Below are 20797 nucleotides of genomic sequence, written 5' to 3' on the forward strand. Positions count from 1 at the left end.
GCCACAGTAACTTCTTGCAAGATACATCCACGAAGGCAAAAGAAACAAAAGCAAAACTGAACTATTGGGACTTCATCAAGATAAGAAGCTTTTGCACAGCAAAGGATACAGTCAACAAAACTCAAAGACAATCTACAGATTGGGAGAAGATATTTGCAAATAACATATCAGATAAAGGGCTAGTTTCCAAAATCTATAAAGAACTTATTAAACTCAACAGCAAAGAAACAAACAATCCAATCATGAAATGGGCAAAAGACATGAAGAGAAATCTCACAGACGAAGACATAGACGTGGCCAACATGCACATGAGAAAATGCTCTGCATCCCTTGCCATCAGGGAAATACAAATCAAAACCACAATGAGATCCCACCTCACACCAGTGAGAATGGGGAAAATTAACAAGGCAGGAAACAACAAATGTTGGAGAGGATGCGGAGAAAAGGGAACCCTCTTACACTATTGGTGGGAATGTGAACTGGTGCAGCCACTCTGGAAAACTGTGTGGAGGTTCCTCAAAGAGTTAAAAATAGACCTGCCCTACGACCCAGCAATTGCACTGTTAGGGATTTACCCCAAAGATTCAGATGCAATGAAACGCTGGGACACCTGCACCCCAATGTTTCTAGCAGCAATGTCCACAATAGCCAAACTGTGGAAGGAGCCTCGGTGCCCATCGAACGATGAATGGATAAAGAAGATGTGGTTTATGTATACAATGGAATATTCCTCAGCCATTAGAAACGACAAATACCCACCATTTGCTTCAACGTGGATGGAACTGGAGGGTATTATGCTGAGTGAAGAAAGTCAATCGGAGAAGGACAAACAGTGTATGTTCTCATTCATTTGGGGAATATGAATAATAGTGAAAGGGAATATAAGGGAAGGGAGAAGAAATGAGTGGGAAATATCAGAAAGGGAGACAGAACATGAAGACTCCTAACTCTGGGAAACAAACTAGGGGTGGTGGAAGGGGAGGAGGGCGGGGGGTGGGGGTGAATGCGTGACAGGCACTGAGGGGGGCACTTGACGGGATGAGCACTGGGTGTTATTCTGTATGTTGGTAAATTGAACACCAATAAAAAATTAATTTATTAAAAAAAAAAGAGTCAAGGCCTGATTCTGAAGTCACATGGGCAAGAACGAAAATCCAGTGTCACCACTCCCACTAAATTTTCTGTGTCTCTAAAGATTGGGAACTCTACCTTATTTATCTATTTCTGTTCCACAGTGTCTCCCACAGTGATTTCTCCTCCTCCTCTTCCTCCTCCTCCTCCTTCTCCTTCTCTACACCATTGGTAGGGCTCAAATTCACAGCCTCAAGATCAAGAGTTACATACTCTTCTGACTGAGCCAGCCAGATGCCCTTAACACAAAGATTTCTATGTGACAATAGTAATAATCTGTGAAGGAAGGAATGTAAATTGTATTTTATAGGCAAGGTACTAGGCCCAGAAGGTTTAAGGAATGTACTCAGCATCACTCAATAAATGGTAGAATCATGTGTGTTTGTTAAAATACATATATGAGTATGATTATTTAGAAGATCTGGAGTGAATTTAAAAATTTTTGTTTAGATAATATACACTTTGGGAGATTAGACTCCTGGAGCCACATGCTGCTTCATTCACTTATGGAAGATGACGTGTGTTTCTCTAGCCATCAGATAAAATTTCATTCTAAGCTGAATTTGGATATTGCTCAGTGTGAATGAAGCACTGTAGCTAAGAGGATGGTATGCACCTATTGGCTTGGGCCTGTGTTAAATTCTTTTGTCTGAATTAATAACAGGAGCAAGAGGAAACAGGATGGTGCTGATTGGCTTAGGGTGATGACAGTTTACCTGTGGAACCAGGTAAACAAAGCTACAAAGCTAGGGAAATATACACAGAATGCTGGAGAAACAATCACAATGCTCACCAGAGATGGACATTTGAAGCTGCAAAAGGTATTCTTCATTTTATTTTATTCTTATTTTTTTAAAGGTTTATTTATTTATTTGACAGAGAGAAAGTGTGCACAAGTGAGGGAAGGGACAGAGGGAGAGAATATCCAAGAAGACTCCTGTTGAGCACACAGAGCCCAACTCAAGGCTCGATCTCACAACCCATGAGACCTAAGCTGAAACCAAGAGTCAGACACTTAACCAACTGAGCCACCCAGGTGCCCCAGGTTTGCTTCATTTTAGATTTTGACCGATTCTGCCAAACTGTACTCCAAAATGCTGTGCCAATTTATATTTCCATCAACAGTGTATGAAAAAGTCTCTTTCCCCACACCCGGACCATATTAGACATTACCAATAATTTCAATTTTGACCATTATGATGGGTGGAAATTATCTTGCTTTAGTTTACATTTTCTTGTTTATTATTGAGTTTATACATATTTATATATATTTTTTCTTTTTGTATATTTATTAGCCTTTTGGTTTCCTCCTTCTGTGAATAAACGATGTTAAATAAAGTAACAGGGATGCCTGGGTGGCTCAGGGGTTGAGTGCCTGCCCTCGGCCCAGAGCGTGATCCTGGAGTCCCCGGATTGAGTCCCTGGATCGAGTCCCGCATCTGGCTCCCTGCATGGAGCCTGCTTCTCCCTCTCCCTGTGTCTCTGCCTCTCTCTCTGTGTGTGTCTCTCATGAATAAATAAGTTAAATCTTAAAAAACAAAACAAAACAAAAAGGTAAAGTAGGAACTGTGGTAGCCAGAGTCATGGCAGGGCAAGCGTTTAGAGTTTCTTCCCCTCTTTGACTGAGATTTAGTTGAAAGGAGTGGAGCTAAAACTGTAACCAAAGGAGGTATTATGCGTCTAGAAAAATCTCAAGGAAAAGTGTTGCAAGCAACAGTAGTAGCTGTTGGATCAGGTTCTAAAGGAAAGGGTGGAGAATTCAACCAGTTAGTGTGAGAGTTGGAGATAAAATTCTCCCAGAGTGTGGAGGCACCAAAGTAGTTCTAGATAAGGATTATTTCTTATTTGGAGATGGTGACATTCTCAGAAAGTATGTGGACTGAAATCATTACTAAAATGTCATGAAGTGAAGCTGCGCATTCCAGTGAAGTTGTGAAATCTTTCATCATGTAAATAATTTTCATGTCTCTCTTTTATAATAAACTAATGGTATCCAAAAATAAATAAATAAAAAGGAAAGGTAGATTATAGCTTGAATTTTAGAGATTTTTCTATGTGAATGTTTTTTCTACTTACTGAAAACAAAGGCAAACACTTTATATATAATTATATATATAATAATTCGGCTCAAGCTATATTTTAAATATTTTATTTATTTTTTTTTGAAAGAGAGAGAAAGAGTCGGGGCAGGAGCAGAGGGACAGGGACAAGCAGACTCTGCGCTGAGCAGGGAGCTTGATCCTATGACCCGAGATCATGGCCTGAGCTGAAATCAAGAGTTGGATGCTCAATGGACTGAGCTACCCGGTGCCCCTCAAGCTATATTTTAGATCAAAATTATTTTGTACTGGGAAAATACAACCCAGCCAGCAGAATGTATTTGTTTTTTTTTCTGAAAATGTTATTTTAATTCCAGTGTAGTTCACATACAGTGTTATATTCATTTCAGGTGTACAATATAGTGATTCAACACTTCTATATATTACTCAGTGCTCATCATGATAAGTGCACACTTAATCCCCTTTATCTATTTCATCCATCCCCCTCCCTCCCTTCTAGTAACCCTCTGTTGGTTCTCTAATTAAGGGTCTGTTTTTTGCTTTGTCTCCCCCCCCTTTGTTCATATATTTTGTTTTTTTAAATTCCACATATGAGTAAAATCATGTAGTATTTGTCTTTCTCTGGCTTATTTTGCTTAGCTAATGCTACTCTCTAGATCCATCCATGTTGTTGCAAATAGCAAGATATCATTTTTTTATGGCTGAGTTTTATTCCATTATGTATATATACACCATATCTTCTTTACCCATTCATTTATTGGTGGGTATGCAACTTAGGTTGCTTCCATAATTTGGCTATTATAAATAATGCTTGCAATAAACATTGAGATGCATGTATCCCTTTGAATTAGTATTTTTGTATTATTTGGGTAAATACCCAGTAATGCAATTACTGCATCACATGAATTCTATTTTTAATTTTTTGAGGAACCTCCATACTGTTTTCCATAATGCCAGCCAGCAGAATGTATTTTTAAATGCAGTTGTCTTTTTAGGTAAGGTGGTTGGGTCCCCATTCTTCTGTTGGGTCCTGAGAAGAAATAAATTGGTGAGAGATAAGTAAGCACATCTCCTTTCTAGGGTAGAGGTTGAGGGAGAAGTCAGTTCTGTTTGGGTGGACAGGAATCATTTAGGGAGAATTATGAAAGTTCTGAGCTCGGAGTTACTACAGTTGGCTTTAAATCCATTTCACTAGGGTGACGCTCTACTCCTTTGGCTCTGCCCAGGTTTGTCCAGTGCTGCCAAGTCATCATCCAGGAGGTGGCAGTGAAGCCCCACTCACTGTACTCAACATTCACTCTAAGCCACATCCTTCACAAGGGCAAAAATGCTAAACTCTGTGGTGAACTTTACCTGAGGGGTATTATCTGTTCCTTTTGCCCATGCAATAAATGGCCTTATTTTTCCATTTTTAAGGAGTTCTTAATCTATTTGAACCAAAGGGGTGGCAGCTAACAACTGTGATCCATGGTCCCTCAAATGGTAGAGCCAAGGGAGCAACGCACTCTAGTGGACATTGATAGTCCATCCAGTAGTTCCATCCCAGGGGTTTAAGCAAGATGGGAGCAGAAGAGACCTATGCATTTGGCCTTGTTCAGTGTTGCCCTGATGACAGCAGGTGGCTTGATGATTCAGAGGTCAGAAGGCAGAAGCAGTGGGTGGAGGAAGGCTAGGCGGATAGGTTGGTGGGGGAGTGCTGTGGATTTCACTGAAAATCCTGAGTAAAAGAAAAAGTAGTTGGGGAGTTATGAGAGTCAATTTGCCTCATAGCAATGAAATGTGAGCAGAAGGGCAAAAGCAGAGTAGCAGGAGAGCTGACCCGGCCACCTCTAAGAGTGCTAATCCAAAGAGGGCTCAGAACATTTTGTGATTCACCAGAAGCATGATTTTCAAGTATGGTTTCTGCACAAACAGCAAAATGTAAGCCAATGTTCACAATGAATGGAAATGTGCAAGTCCACACTGGCCTGGCTATTTCTATTGGCATGTAGCATGGGGAGTTAGCATGGTACATCCCCAGATACGGGTACAACCTGATGTCAGTTTCCTAGTATGTATAAGTCAGTGGTCAGTCCACTAAAACTCTGAACTTGAAATAGTGTAGAGCATGTTGTTTGGGAGAAATAAACCATCTATTTTGTGTCTAAAATTTAAGTCCTTAATGTCCTTCTCAATATGTTGATTTGAGAAAAGTATCAGCAAAAAAACTGAGAAGGAACTATAGAAAAACAAATACTTTGCCACCATGGAATCAAAACTTTAAAACATGTTTCGAATATAATTTTATCATAATTACTGCATGAAATCTACCTCTATTCTGAATGAGGGTGGGAATCAGATTCTCCAAGTGAAGGAAATTTTGAAAGACATTTCTAAAGAAATTAAAGGATTTACTACGTACAGAACATGCAATAAACCTTCTATTTTTTTATTTTTTAAAGATTTTATTTATTTATTCATGAGAGACACAGAGAGAGACACAGGCAGAGGGAGAAGCAGGCTCCATGCAGGGAGCCGGACGTGGGACTCCATCCCGGGTCTCCACAATCACATCACGCCCTGGGCTGAAGGCGGGGCCAAAACCGCTGAGCCATTTGGGCTGCCCAAACCTTCTGTTTAGAACATGAACCAAGATTTTCTTAATTTTGTTGTCAGAAAATCAGTTTCTCTTGTCTAGTGAACAGATATTTAAAAAATAAGTTTGAAGAGACATCTCAGATAATTAGCCCTTCCAGGAAACCATTCTGTCTTGCCTTGGCATGGAGGAAACCTTAGAAAAAGGACGGGACTTAGATTTTTTTTAAAGTGATAGATGCTGGCAGCTATGGTGGTGCAGCGGTTTAGCGCCGCCTTCGGCCCAGGGCCTGATCCTGGAGACCCGGGATGGAGTCCCACGTCGGGCTCCCTGCATGGAGCCTGCTTCTCCCTCTGCTTGTGTCTCTCTGTCTCTCATGAATAAATAAATAAAATCTTTTTAAAAAAAGTGATAGATGTTGCTAATAAAGTGATAGATGTTGCTAATTTTCAGATGTTGCTGAAAAAAATTACAAAATGAGTGAGAAATTAAATTGGTAGAGTCTCTATTTCTGGTTGTCATTCTGACCTGTTCTCTAACAAACTACCAGAAGAGATAAATTTTATCTATGGTAAAACAGAGGAATATTCATGTTAAAATTCCTAAAAGAAGGTCAAAAGTATGCATGGGTGGCAGTAACTTTTTTTCCCCTTTTTTGGGGGGGAGGGGAGGGGGAGGAATGTATATGGGTTTTTTCTTCTCCTTAATAGAAATTCTTTCTTTCTGGAGAAGACTTTAAAATCCTGCGGTTTCCCCTGATCAAACCTTTACCGAGTTCCTATAATATGCAGGTATTGTTTTAAGTCCTGGACACAATAGGAGTGAACGCAATAGGTACAAATCACTGCCTTTAAGGAGCTTATTTTCTTATATGAAAGACAAATAATAAAAAAGATAAATAGGAATACATTTAGAGTAATTGAATGTGATTCCTGCCAGGGATAAAAATATAGCTGGGAACACGGTGAGGAAGTGGGTCTGTACCTGCACATTTGGATAGTGTAACCGGGGAACAGAGAAGTGCATCTTATGAATGTCCTGAAATAAGTGAGGGAAGGACCAATGTGGAGAAGACGGGGCCAGCAAGGGTGCAGCCTTGAAGAGGGAGTGTGCTTGGTTTGTTTGAGGAGTGCAGTATGTCTGAGCAGAGAAAGGAAGAGAGCAATAGGGGATGTGGTCAGAGAGGAAGAGGCTGGGGATGAGGAGAGGGAGGCCAGGTTGTGCAGGCTAGGGGAAGGATCTGGACATCTATGTCTGGAGGTTTCATAACACTTTGTCATGAGCCCTTCTGTACAAATCATTGAACTGCTACTGTTGTAATAATAATGCTTATCGTAAATTTCCAATGTTGAAATTGCGAGAGATATTTTGTTTGGAATGTGTGCTAAAGGCTTTTTGTGGTTCTTTGGCTAGTCAACTGTATGAAGTATAGGGTTATATTTAAGGCTGTCAAATTACTCTGGTTTAAATTTGCCTTAGCTGGGGAAGACAAATGCTTATTGGTACATACTCAAAAGTATGCAGTCTTCTGCTTACTGTTTTGAGATGATATTTCAGTGAAGTATTGCTTCCCCTCCCCATTTATTGAGATATAATTGACATCTATAGTTGTGTAAGTTTAAGGTGTACAACATGGTGATCTGACATATGTTGCAGTACAGTTACCACAATAGTGTTAGCTAACATCTCCATCCTGTCACATAATTACCAGTTCTGTTTTTGTGGTGTGGATACTTAAGATCTACTCTCTTAGCAACCTTCAAGTCTATAATATGGTATTATTAACTATAATCACCATACTGTATGTTAGATGCTCAGAATGTGTTAATCTTATGACTGGAAGTTTATGCTCTTTGACCAATATTTCCCCATTTTCCTGGTTACCCCTCAGCCCCTGGTAGCTGCCACTCTACTCTCTGTGTCTCAGAGTTTGGTTTTTTAAGATTCCACATATAAGTGATATTATACAGTATTTGTCTTTCTTTGACTTATCAGAGAATACTTATGAAGTATTACTTTATACAAGCTTACCAACTACCAGTCAATAAATAGTTGAATGCTTGCTTAAGAAACAAATCTACAATTATAATTAGTATATATATATATATATATATATATATATATATATATATATATATGATTTCCTTTACACTGTGGCACTAAAAAATTTTAATTGATAACTTACATATAGCAAGATACATAAATCTTAAGCATAAAGCTTAATATTTTTTAAAAGACTTTATTTATTCATGAGAAACACAGAAATAGACAGAGACATAGGCAGAGGGAGAAGCAGGCTCCTCGCAGGGAGCCTGATGTGGGACTCAGTCCTAGGACCCCGGGATCATGCCCTGAGCCAAAGGCAGATGCTCAACCACTGAGCCAGCCAGGTACCCCTTGATGAATCTTTAAAAATGTACACACCTGTGTGACCTCACCCATATCACGGTATGGAATATTTCCAGTTCCCCAGCAGGGTGCCTCTTACCTTTACTCAGCCAACAACCCATTAAAAGTCATCACTAGTCTGACCTCTGTCACCATGCATCAGTTTTTCCTGTTCCTGAATCTCATATAAATGAAATCATATCATATGTATTCTTTTGTATGTGACTTCTTCCACTCAACATGAACTTGCGAGATTCATTTATGTTGTGGTGTGAAGCGGTGATCCATTGTTTTGCCTTGCTGCTTGGTATTCCAGTATATGATACAATAACAATATATTCATCCATTCCACTGGTAATAGACTTTGTGTTTCTAGTTGAGAGCTATTTCATGATGACTCAGTGGTTTTACTAAGCGCTGACCCTAGGAGTTGCTGAGGTACATAGAACTGATTGCCCCCAATACATTGTTTCAGTTGTGTCTACTCTCTCTCCTATCTCTCATCCTAGGTTCCTGTGTCTCTCTGCTGTTTAGCACAATCTTAGAGGTTCTATTAGGAGCCTGATATTTACATTTTATTACAAAAAGAAGCCAAATATACTCTGTGCTTAAAACAGGAAAGTGTTGATTCTCTTTTATTTTTTTATTTATGTATAAAAGTACCTGAGCATTGCAACACTCTTTTCTTTAGAATCAAAGCCAGCTTTCCCTAGATTATGCAGCTGTTCTGGGAGTTTTGTAGTTAACTGCTATCAAAAATTGGATACCTAAAAAAAAAAATTGGATACCTTCTATTACAGGCTGAATTTATTCCCCAACATTCATATATTGACGTGCTAACCCCCCTGCCCCCGTACCTCAGAATGTAACTATATTTGGATATAGAGACTTTAGAGAGGTGATTTAAGTTAAAATGAGGACTTTAGAGCGGGCCTTCATCCAATCTGACTGGTAATCTTATTAAGAAGAGGAAATGTGGGCAGCCTGGGTGGCTCAGCGGTTTGGCACCTGCCTTTGGCCCAGGGCGTGATCCTGGAGACCCGGAATCGAGTCCCGCGTCGGGCTCCCTGCATGGAGCCTGCTTCTCCTTCTGCCTGTGTCTCTGCCTCTCTCTCTCTGTGTGTGTCTCCACAAATAAATAAATCTTTAAAAAAATAAATTGTAAAAAAAAGGAAGAGGAAATGTTCATACCGAGGAAAGACACCAGGCACACACACACAGAAGACCATGTGGAGAGGCAGCAGGAGAGCTGCTATTTGCAAGCCAGGGAGAGAGGCCTCAGAGGAAACTTATCTTCTTGACACCTTGACTTTTGGACTTCCAGCCTCCAGAACTGTGAGAAAGTAAATTTGCATTGTTTAAACCTTTCAGCCTGTGGCATTTCATCATAGCAGTGCTAGAAAACTAACACACCTCGTCAAATAAGTTTCCAAATACCATAAGGTAACATTTATAAAATAAGTCAGCTCTTTCCGAATTTTTCATTTTTAAATAAGAACTTAGCAAACCCCAGTGTTTTAATGTGCCACAAACCAATCATTTAGTAGCAGACCCCATGTAGCCTATGTGTCCTTCCTCTCCTGGTTCAGCTGCCTCCTGAATAATTTGAGATTTAGTTGTAGAAACTATACTCCTTTACCTTCAAATACTTCATATTTTTATGTAAGAATGTTCTCTTATTCAGAAAATTCAAACACTGACACACATGGTCCACATTAAATTTTACCAGTTGTCCCAATCATATCTTTCCTGACAATCTCTCTCTCTCCTTCCCACTTCCAGGACCATATGTTACATGTAATTGTCATGTCTCTTTAATGTCCCTTATTCTATTATTGTTATTCTTTTTAATTTATTTAAGTAAACTTTATACCTAATGTGGGGCTTGAGTTCACCACCCTGAGATCAAGAGTCACATGCTCTTCCAACTGAGCCAGCCAGGTGCCCCTCACGTCTCTTTAACCTCCTTTCAGTTTTGTCTACCACAACATCTGTGTCTTTAAAGATTACATAGCAAGTGTTTTGTTAATGTTCCGCAGTCTGGGTTTGTCTGATGATTAGGTTCTGGTTATGCCTCTTTAGCATACTTGGAACTTTAGACTTGCGTAGGCTGTTCAGGTCACAAAGTAAAAGATGCAGGCAGGACAGACGCCCAGACCAGCAAACGGCACGGCGAAGGCGGGGGAAGAGGCCTGGAGCGCAAAGCGTCCGCCGAGGAGGCCCAGGAGGCTGCAGCCGCTGAGGATGGAGCGACGGAAAGTGGGGTCCAGGCTCCGAAAGCGGCTGCCTTTCCCCCAGGCTTCAGCATTTCGGAAATTAAGAACGAACAACGGCGACACTTAATGTTCACGCGGTGGAGACAGCAGCAGCGGAAGGAAAAGTTGGCGATTAAGAAAAAACTTAAAAAAGAGAGAGAAGCTCTTGGTGACGAGGCTCCACCAGAGCCTACACCAAAGACCATTGACAACCAGCGAGTATATGATGAAACTATAGTGGATCCTAATGATGAAGAGGTTGCTTCTGATGAAGCTGCAGATGAATTTGCATCTTACTTCAACAGACAAACTTCTCCCAAGATTCTCATCACAACATCAGACAGACCTCGTGGGAGAACAGTACAGCTCTGTGAACAGCTCTCCAGTTACACCAAACGCACATGTTTATTACAGAAGAGGACTGGCTTTGCAAAAATGAATTATTCCACAGTGCATTTCAAGAGATTTCACAGATCTGATAGTTATTAATGAAGATCGTAAAATACCAAATGGATTAATTCTGAGTCACTTGCCAAGTGGCCCAACTGCTCATTTTAAAATGAGCAGTGTTCGTTTGCGTAAAGAAATTAAGAGAAGAGGCAAGGACCCTACAGAACACATACGTGAAGTAATTTTGAATAACTTTACTACGAGGCTGGGTCATTCTATTGGACGTATGTTTGCATCTCTCTTTCCCCATAATCCTCAATTTATTGGGAGGCAAGTTGCCACATTCCATAATCAACGGGACTATATATTCTTCAGATTTCATAGGTACATATTCAAGAGTGAAAAGAAAGTGAGAATTCAGGAACTTGGACCACGTTTTACCTTAAAATTAAGATCTCTTCAGAAAGGAACCTTTGATTCTAAATATGGAGAATATGAATGGGTCCATAAGCCCCGGGAAATGGATACAAGTAGAAGAAAATTCCATTTATAAAATACTGAAGGAATAGTATTGAATTGTGCTAAACAGGTCTACTTTGGATTTATGACAGAAGACCCTTTTTAAAATGTCATTTACTGGTTCCATAAACCTTTTCATGTCTGGACCAAGTAACAAGTGGCATGAATTACCATTCACTGTTTATGTAGCACATACAAATAAAAGTCATTTTGGTGAGTTTAAAAAAAAAAGATGCATGCAAGAGTTATCACACCCTTCCATTGCTTGAAAAGCAGCAGATCTCACCTACATGCTAAGAGGAACATATTTAATAAGTAAATTCACTTTGAGGTATTAGTGATGAAAACTATCTTCCCCTTGAGTCAATAACCCTGCTAGGCTAGGCGTCACTGTATTTTTTTTTAAGGTTTATTTATTTATTTGTGTGTGGGGGGGTGTTGGGGGTGGGGTGAGGAAGGGAGAGAGGGAATGAGAGGAGGGGCAGAGGGACAGGGAGAGAAACTCTTAAACGCACTCGGTGTGGAGTGCGGAGTTCATGCCCTAGCATCACCGTATTTTTTTGTAAAGATTTTATTTGAGAGAGAAAGAGAAAGAGAACATACATGAGCAGGAGGAGGGGCAGAGGGAGAAGGAAAAGCAGGCTCCCAACTGAGCAGGGCCCCCCTCCCGCCCCCATCTCACCCATGGCTCTTTCCCAGGACTCTGGGATCATGACCTGTGCCAAAGGCAGCTGTTTAACCAGTGGAGCCACCCAGGTGTCCCCAGATTGGCCCTTTTCTGGTTATGCCCCATTAATCAGAGAGAAAGCAAATATATTACAAACTACAGTTTCTTAGCGGAAATTTCAAATCCAGATTTTACTTAAGCCTGTACTTTTGAAGCAAATATCTGTCCATATAAGAAAAGTTGCTCTGAAGTGAGTGAAGGAAACTATTTTTTTCCTTTTTATCTTTTCATAAAGCAGAACAGCATGGTGGTTTTCTGAGTCTCTCCATTTCCCAGACAACACTCCCAGCGTCCTCATGTCTCCGTGTTCCTTTTTTCCTTTGTTGAAGCAGCAGCAGCAACTTTTGCATGCAATTCTTGGGAGGAACTGGTGTAAACCACTGACATCATATGCAAAAGCCAAGTTCTTATGTTATAGGCAAGGTGAGCGGCACCAACAGGAGGCAGTTGTTTAGGGAATGGCTACAGTGATACCCAGTGAACACAGTCAGTGGGATTGCTTACTTCTGTTGCATCCTCAGGTTCCTATAGTTGAATGAATTCATGTCTGTGGAGCTCTGGAGTTACCAGAACATCCATGTAAACTTTAAATCAGGCTTGTGCGCCTAGAACCATATTGAAAGTTTTAAGGGAACTATATAATCTCAACTAGTATCCGTACAATGATAACGTGACGAACAGTGAGAAACACAAACTAATTTGCGCTGGTTGCTTAGAAAGTCAATACTAATGTAACTTTAGATTTTATGATTAAAAAATTTTTTTTAAATTAGGTAGTTTGGTTTATGATACCTTCGAGGTATTAGTCAGTCTCCCCATAACTTTGTTTTGCTTTAATGTTTATAATTCTTTTGTTGTTAGAAAACTGAATGGATCTTGAAAGTTCTCATAAGAAAATAAATTATAACTATGTACTGTAATAGTTGTTAAACAGATTTACTGTGATTATTTTGCAATATATACAAATATGGAATCATCACATTGAACATCTGAAACTAATATAATGTTATGTCAATTAAAAAGACCCAAATGAATAAATAACCACTATCTACACCATTGCCAGAGAATAAAATAAAACTTTCAGTTTTCTGCAATTTCCTTTAAAGTTCACTTTGTAAATGTGTCCTGCTCTGTAAGTTTTCCAGTGAGTAAAAGGGTGTCATTAATGTCTTCATTGGTCTATATCAATGTATTTAAATGCTTTTCACTTTAATTTAGAAGGGAGGACTTATTCTTCTGGTCTCTCAGGATATATAGGAATTCTTGGAACCACCTATTTTAGGATTTTATTTGCACAAATATCCTGTGATTTTAAAAAGTTGGGGATAAGAGTAATGCGATTATTGCTGCCATTTTGCAAACATGAATAACCTATAAACTCTGCTGACAAGAAGAACAATTTCTAGTCTAGTTTAAGATACTTCATCTTCAAGTTCAAGCATTTTAGTTTGGAAGAAGAAAGCAGCAATCTTCTCTGAGGCATTGGCTTCTTTGGCTTCAGCATATTTGGGACTTCTCTTTTCTCTCTGCTTTCCTCAGATGAGCTTCCTCTCCAGAGCCTTCGTGTGGGAAAATATTTATAATGAGGAGTAAAGCAATCATGTGGCCAAAAACCTGGACGAAACTGAAATAAGTGGTTGTACTTCTGAGGAAGGAAAGGTCTGTTTGGAAACCTAATATGGACTCTAGGCCCTTGTTGTGGAAAGGAATGAAAGGGATACTTGAGTGTCTTTGTGATGAGCTGGATCCTTGTCACCGGGTTCCTCCTGGGGGGTGGAGGGGTGAGTGTGAAGACTTGGCAGTCTGTAGCACCTCCATTATCTTGTGAGCCTCCAGGAGGGGTGGCTCCCTCTCTCTGTCCTGTGAGGAGAAACATGTAAGTCAGGAAATAGGCCTCATGACAGAAGCAGAAGGGAGATAGTTTAGGGGGTAGTGGGGCAGAAAGATTGAGAGAGAGAAATGGAGATGTCTCAAAGCTTGTTTGAGAAAACAGCCAAGGTCCAAGAAAATGAAGCATGAACACACCTCCTGACCCAGCAGTCCCACTCTGGGGAATTTATCCAAGTGCATGTACCTACAAAGGACTACTTCAGGAATGTTCAAAGCAGCCCTATTCATATTAGCTTGAACTTGGGAACAGTGCAAGTATCCATCAATAGAAGAATGGTTAACCAAATTGTGTATACACAATGAAAAGCAAGCAACGAAAAGAAGAATTACTCTCACAACAACATGGAGGCATCCCATGGATCTTATGTTGAGCAATAGGAGTTAGACACAGAAGAGCACATACTGTAAGATTGCACTCATATAAAGTTCAAGCACTGGGAAACACTAATCTATGGGTAAGAAAAAATTTAAAAGTAATTAATTTATGGTTAGGGTAGGTGTTATTTTGTGGAAAAAGTAGAATTCTTTATATCTTGATCCAGGTCATTGTTACATGGATATGGAGGTACACATACACACACACATATCTATATTTACACACACATATACACGTTTACATATATAACACATATATATGTGTATATGTAAAATGAGATCAGTCTGTACCTTTAAGATTTGTATATTTTATTGTTCATAAATTATAACAATAAAAAAAATTCAGTGGAGAAAAAGAACTAATGTTAAGAAAATAAAATTAACCACCTCCTGAAGGCTGCTAATCCAAGATGTCTGCCTCCCTTCCCCTAGCAGTGAAATCACTCCCTCAAGAGGAAGCCAGGGACATGTACATGCAGCAGGGCAACGAGCACTGAGAACCAGGATGAAAGTCATTTCTGAGAAGAAATTTGGGTCAAGCTCAAGTGTCAAGGTCTTCTCTATAGACCTGTATCATCCCATTGAATTGACAATGCAATAGTAAGCTTCCTTTCATAAATTATTCCTTCACTTTCTTGGAGACTTACCAATATAGCCTGGAATGGGCCACTGAGTGTCAACAATGGAAAAACAAACTCATTGCTTCTAGGCCTTTTGGCTAAGATGAAGTGTGGAAAAACAAACCCCCCACAGGAAGCTGAGATCACTGAAGCACTTACAAAGAGCTAGATTCCTCTGACCTTTCGAATAACTGAATTCAGATTTGTTGGTTGTATATGCTATGCTTCTTGCCTGCCTGTGTGCATAGCCCCTTCTAGAGATTCTGTTTTACTTGCAAGCCCTGAAAAGGTCCATCCTAAGTATCCTGGCCTATGGCAGATTGGCCTGCTGATAGACACTTAGCCCACTGGTCATTGGCTGACCAGTGACCAGACAGATTCTCATTTGAGAATTTCAACAAAGAGTCCCAGTTAGTGGAAGATATTAGTGGAAAGTGTAGGGCAGAGACAAGAGTGTTAGGTTTTGGCCACCTGAATGCTGAGTAAGTAGAGAGGCCGGTCTTTCCAGAGAAGCTATAAAATGGGAAGACCTGAGAAAGAGACAAGAGACCATGTGGCAACAGAGTGGTGATGAGCCTTGCTCCTTGACTTTGCAGACTTTGCAAGGCTGATTCTTCTGAAGCCTGGCTGTGATTAAGGTTCTTGGAGATATAGTATTCACTCCACTTCCAGCTCTACTCTTTTTTTTTTTTTAAGATTTTATTTATTTATTTGACAGAGAGAGCATGAGCACAAGTGGTGGAGCAGGAGAGGGAGAAGTGGGCTCCCCATTGAGCAGGCAGCCCAGTGCAGGAGGGCTTGATCCCCGGACCCTGGGATCATGACTTGAGCAGTCACTTAACTGACTGAGCCACCAGGCACCCCTACTCTACTCTTTTCTTAAGCTAGCTTGAGTGAGTGTCTGTTCCTTGAATGAAATACCGACTCTTTCTTTAATACCTACCCAGGCTACTGAGTATTGACATCCTATGATTAAAACTAGATTAAGATATTTCAAACCACAGAAGATGATTAAATCCCACATCACTCATTCTTTCCTCCTACACAGATCAGTTCTGAACCTTTGTAACATGAAAATTTTATGTAAGATGAGAATCCAGTCCCTAGTGGAGAAGCTAGCTTTATTCTTAAGCTCCATCTTGACTTTTTATCAGATCAGACTTAGCTAGGCCTGAGCTCTGCCACTCAATACTCTGTGTCCCAGCTGTGCTGAAACAAACCAACTAACTACTCCTTGTGCTCGTCTCACTTCTTAAACCTGAGGTTACTCACCAACTCCTCACACTGACTATGGCGTGTTAGAGCCTGCTAGGAAGCTTTTCCCTAATTCTGGGATGTCCAGCAGTATTCAGTACTCTCTTCTGGGAATTTCCAGGGTGTCCAGATCAAGATACAAGCTTGTTCCAGTAATCAACCCAAGAATGTGGGCAGAACCACATAAAACTACATTCTTTTTTTTTTTATTTTTTTTTAATTTTTATTTATTTATGAAGTCACAGAGAGAGAGAGAGAGGCAGAGACACAGGCAGAGGGAGAAGCAGGCTCCATGCACTGGGAGCCCGATGTGGGACTCGATCCCGGGTCTCCAGGATCGCGCCCTGGGCCAAAGGCAGGCGCCAAACCGCTGCGCCACCCAGGGATCCCTAAAACTACATTCTTTTGGTGAACTAGACACATGATGACTATTTCAGGTCACTGGTTGGTTAGCACAAGTGTTCTAAAATGTGGGAACCCTAGGGATTGAATTGGGAAACTATCACAGGGCAAGGCCACACACTTGAGTGAGGAGGTTAATGCCATTCATGGTCTCCAACTTTGGCTGAGTTGACACTGCTCATCCATTCTTTTGTTTCTCCTTGTTCTGCTCCATTCCCACTGTCTTCTAAACCTTTGACATTCTCCTCAAAGCCTCTTCAAAATTCTCATTCTTCTTCATTCATGTGAAGAATTCCCTTCAAAAGTCTATCTTTTTAAGTAGACTACTTAGCTTCGTATTTCAGAAAGAAAACTTCAGTAGTCTGTCATGAACTTCTTTGATTCCTATTCCTCTCACTTCAGAGAGAAGTCTACACAGTTCCAACTCAATGCTCATCCCTCCCTCCATATTTAGTCTGGAATCTGGTTGTGTTTTCTCTACTCCACAGGAACTATTTTGGCAAAAGTCATCAATGGGCCTGAGCTTTTAATAAGTTGGTTCCAGAGGCCTAAGCACCATTTCCTGTCCTCTCTACCTGGCTTACTCCTGCACAGATTTTGTGCCTCTTTTCCTCAAGGAGGCCTTTCCTACCCTGAAGCTGGCTTAAAGCCTTTGGCAGTATGCTTTCATACAAGCCTGGGAGTTCACTTTCAGAATACTCATCAGTCATGTGATTACTATTCAGTGGTTATATTCTTCCTCCACTGAAATATCCACATGACCATCCTGTAGACTGCTGTCTCCTCACCTCTAGTACAGTGCCTGCAGTGGGATTGGCTTGATTGAGAGAAACATGTTTCTGTAATTGCAAAAGTTACCATCTTGCTACCTCTCAGGGATAATGTGATCATTATAAATAAATTCTCCTCAATATGTAACACACTGACATGCCACCAAAGGCACTGAATGTCAAAGACGAGAGCCCTTCTGAGACCTTAAGCAGGCCAAAGTAGGTCAAATCTTTAAGTGCAGATTGAAAATTTTTTGAGAGGCAGAAGAGCATAGTTTTTAAAAGCACAGACTCTAGAACTAGGGTCCCTGAACTCTGCCATTTAATAACTGTGACCATTGACAGATTCCCTAGCTTTTCTGAGTCTCTTTTTCCTTATTTGTGAAATGGAGAAAATAATACTACTTGTCTCATTGACTTGTTGCATTGTCTGAAATTATATATGTAAAGTGCTAAGAATATGTCTGACACATGCACATTTAGTGCATATTTGCTACTGTTATTGTTCATCTTGAGTGTTATAGAAAGATTCTATCAACACAAGCCCCAGTTTCTTGGGCCCATCTGATTACACTTTATATATAAAATCTGTGTGCTACTGATAGAACTAAAGTATATAGTTGTTATTAGAACAGGACCTTCAGGGCAGCCCCTGTGGCCCAGCAGTTTAGCTCCGCCTTCAGCCCATGTTATGATCCTGGAGACCTGGGATCCAGTCCCACATCAGGCTCCCTGCACGGAGCCTGCTTCTTCCTCTGCCTGTCTCTCTCTCTCTCTCTGTCATGAATAGATAAATAAAATCTTAAAAAGAAAAAAGAACAGGACCTTCACGAAAGTAGGAATTGTTGATTCTGTTGGCCACGTCTCTGTCCCTAGCACCTACAGTTGTCTCTGGCTTAGAGTGGTGCCCAGTACATAGTCAAAATTTGAATGAATGGCTAAGCAGATGTTAAAGGTTCCTCTCTGTAGATTCTTGTGAAGCACAGTGAGTATTTAATTCCAGTCCCAGAAAACTTTCAATAACTTACATTTAAAATTATGGTATAAGAAATCAAGCCAAAATATTGCTTGAAGTTTGGATATCAATTTTAAGTGGGTTTATTATAGTCTAGACATGAAATTCATAGCATACCAACAACTAGTACTTTAAAAAAAAAAGTAAGGATGAGAGGTTCCCTTTCTTAAAAAAAAAAAACCCACACAATTACCTGTAGTCTGTGGTTATTTGGGCAGGCAATAGCTGGTTCGTAATGAATGGTCCTGATTTTTAAGAGAAGTAAGCTTTATATATAATGTTCGAGTATGTAGGTCTTCCTTTATATGGCACATGGAACCATATAAAAATTTTCATGTGTTTTCAGAGTTGAACCAGATAGGAATATAAGTCCTGTGATGAATTTACTCACAATTGCTGCAATGCAGTTCATTTTGTAGACTCACAGAACAACTGGCTATTTTGATCACATCTTTAATTCTACAGAGAATGAATTTGGAGCTCAGAAAGTGTCACAAAGGCCTATTTCAATTCCGTGCTATAAATCCAGTCATGTCACCAGTGTGCAGGCTACTGTGTTAGGTGCTTTGGCAAATGCAAAGATAGTAAAGACACAGGACCAGACCTCAAGAAGTGTTACAAAGACATGGATCTGTAATACAAAGCAGAGTGCAGTATGTGCCATGGATGATGTGCAAATTGCTCTAAGAATTAAGAGATGTCAGAGAGAAGGAGATTGCAATTTTTCATTTGTGTGTCTCACAAAGAAGAAAGCCTTTGTGAGGGCAATACTATAGTGACATTTAAGCATCATCACATAAAGTAGAAGTACAATGCACAGGTGCAGGCAGGTAGAGCAGCCACAGCTGCTGCCACAGAGGAGAGAGAGGACAGGGTGAATTTGGACATTCCCACACAGCCAGACAGGGCAGAGCCACAACATATGTAAGTGAGCTACTAACAGGAATCAGGGCTGCTTGGATAGAGCGAAGCTGCAGTTGAAGGACTTTGGAAGCATGGGCCAAATCCAGAATTGGTGCTTTTTAGATGTGAATAAACCTACAATTTCATTATATATAGCTTGTTCAGCTATATATTTATAAAGTTTCCTGAAGAGTGGTTCACTTTCTAGAAAGATGCCAGGTGGTTACTTCTATTTTACAATGCCTCTTTTAGATGTCACATTCAGCAGGTGGTGCTTGGGGTGTCTGATCTTGGGAGTGGGGTGATGTTATCTGTAACATCTCCTTGCCTTCTGATCACCAGAGTTTATACAGAGGTTGGGCCAGGTGATCTCTGGTGGTCTCACCTGCAGCTCTGGTGTCTCTTCCCCTGTCTGGTCTATGTGAGCCGTAGGGAGAAGGGAACAAACATAGTGTTGGGGGATGATTAGGGTCTGACTGAGCCCTGCAGAGCCCCCGGCGGGCCCAGTCTGATCCCGGGTTTTGCTTCCCTGAGCAGGAGCTAGTTCTGGAACTAAGGTGAACTGTGAAACATTAGACCCAAGTCCTGTAGCATCTTTTTCCCTCATTCCTCATCCTCCCATCTTCCCCGGGGATTTGCAAGCCAATTTTAAAGCTCAGGCCACCTGGGAAATTTTGTAATGGGGGAAAGGAAAGAGAATAGGAGCAGTGAAGAAATATAATCTTAGAGAAAGAAATCTATGCTCACTTTGGTAGTACCAATATGCAGCTGTCCAGTTGTGAATTAAAGCAGTTAACAGAGACTACACATCTACTACATACAAATCCCTGTGCTGCTGGGGATAACAAGAGCTGGACGTTGCTGTAAGTCAGGGTGGAAATTGTTAGCTTTACAACAATAGTAACTAGTATAGTGTTTTAAGCTTGAGGAGCTTTTCTTGCATGATAGCTCGTTTGGTCCTCATAACCCCCACAATAATAATTACTATCTGTTACTTCCCATACAAGTGGACTGATGTCAGAGAGGTTAGGTATGTCTAACATCACATAGGTAGGGCTGAGACTAGAACCAGTATCTTCAGATGATAAATTTTAGCTTCTTTCTCTTTTAACCACACATGCTGATGACAGCTGACAAAATTTTTTCCAGTTCATGGCTATGTATAGTTATGGTGCCAAATCTTGTCTTTCTATACAACTTATTATTTAGGGACCCACAGTCAAATAAAAACAAAACCCTTACCTTCTGCCACAGTTACCAGCACCCAGCAGACCAATAGCCAGTAGGAGAAGCACAGTCTGTAAGTCATGGCTTCTACCCTGAGCAGTCACTGCTTGGAACCCAAGAATTCAACGTTGCTTTAAAGGGGAGTTGGTGAGTCACCTGCAGCCTGATTCAGGTAATTTACATTTGCACTGTGGACCACAGGGATCAGGGTTTGCGGTGTGAGGGTAAGAAATAAGCAAGGAAATACCAGACAGTATTTATCAGCTAGAAGCTTCCTGTAATGCCAGCCAAACATC

At 40.5% G+C, this 20797-nt stretch overlaps 1 protein-coding gene and 2 pseudogenes across 1 annotated transcript; 2 read left to right on the plus strand and 1 right to left on the minus strand.

Moving 5' to 3' along the window:
- The first annotated feature begins 2714 nt into the window (after window positions 1–2714).
- Window positions 2715–3014, plus strand: LOC129501896 (10 kDa heat shock protein, mitochondrial-like; annotated as a pseudogene).
- A 7168-nt stretch (window positions 3015–10182) lies between these two features.
- Window positions 10183–11542, plus strand: LOC129501773 (ribosome production factor 1-like; annotated as a pseudogene).
- A 256-nt stretch (window positions 11543–11798) lies between these two features.
- On the minus strand, window positions 11799–20592 carry ODAPH (odontogenesis associated phosphoprotein). Its single transcript, XM_055313111.1, has 2 exons — window positions 20517–20592; window positions 11799–13905 (listed from the first exon to the last, which is right to left on the minus strand). Exons 1-2 carry the CDS (start codon window positions 20581–20583, stop codon window positions 13448–13450), a joined length of 525 nt encoding a protein of 174 aa, XP_055169086.1. The 5' UTR covers window positions 20584–20592; the 3' UTR covers window positions 11799–13447.
- Window positions 20593–20797: the final 205 nt, after the last annotated feature.

Source organism: Nyctereutes procyonoides, unplaced genomic scaffold, assembly GCF_905146905.1.
Source record: "Nyctereutes procyonoides isolate TBG_1078 unplaced genomic scaffold, NYPRO_anot_genome, whole genome shotgun sequence".
Classification (NCBI taxonomy): Eukaryota; Metazoa; Chordata; class Mammalia; order Carnivora; family Canidae; genus Nyctereutes; species Nyctereutes procyonoides.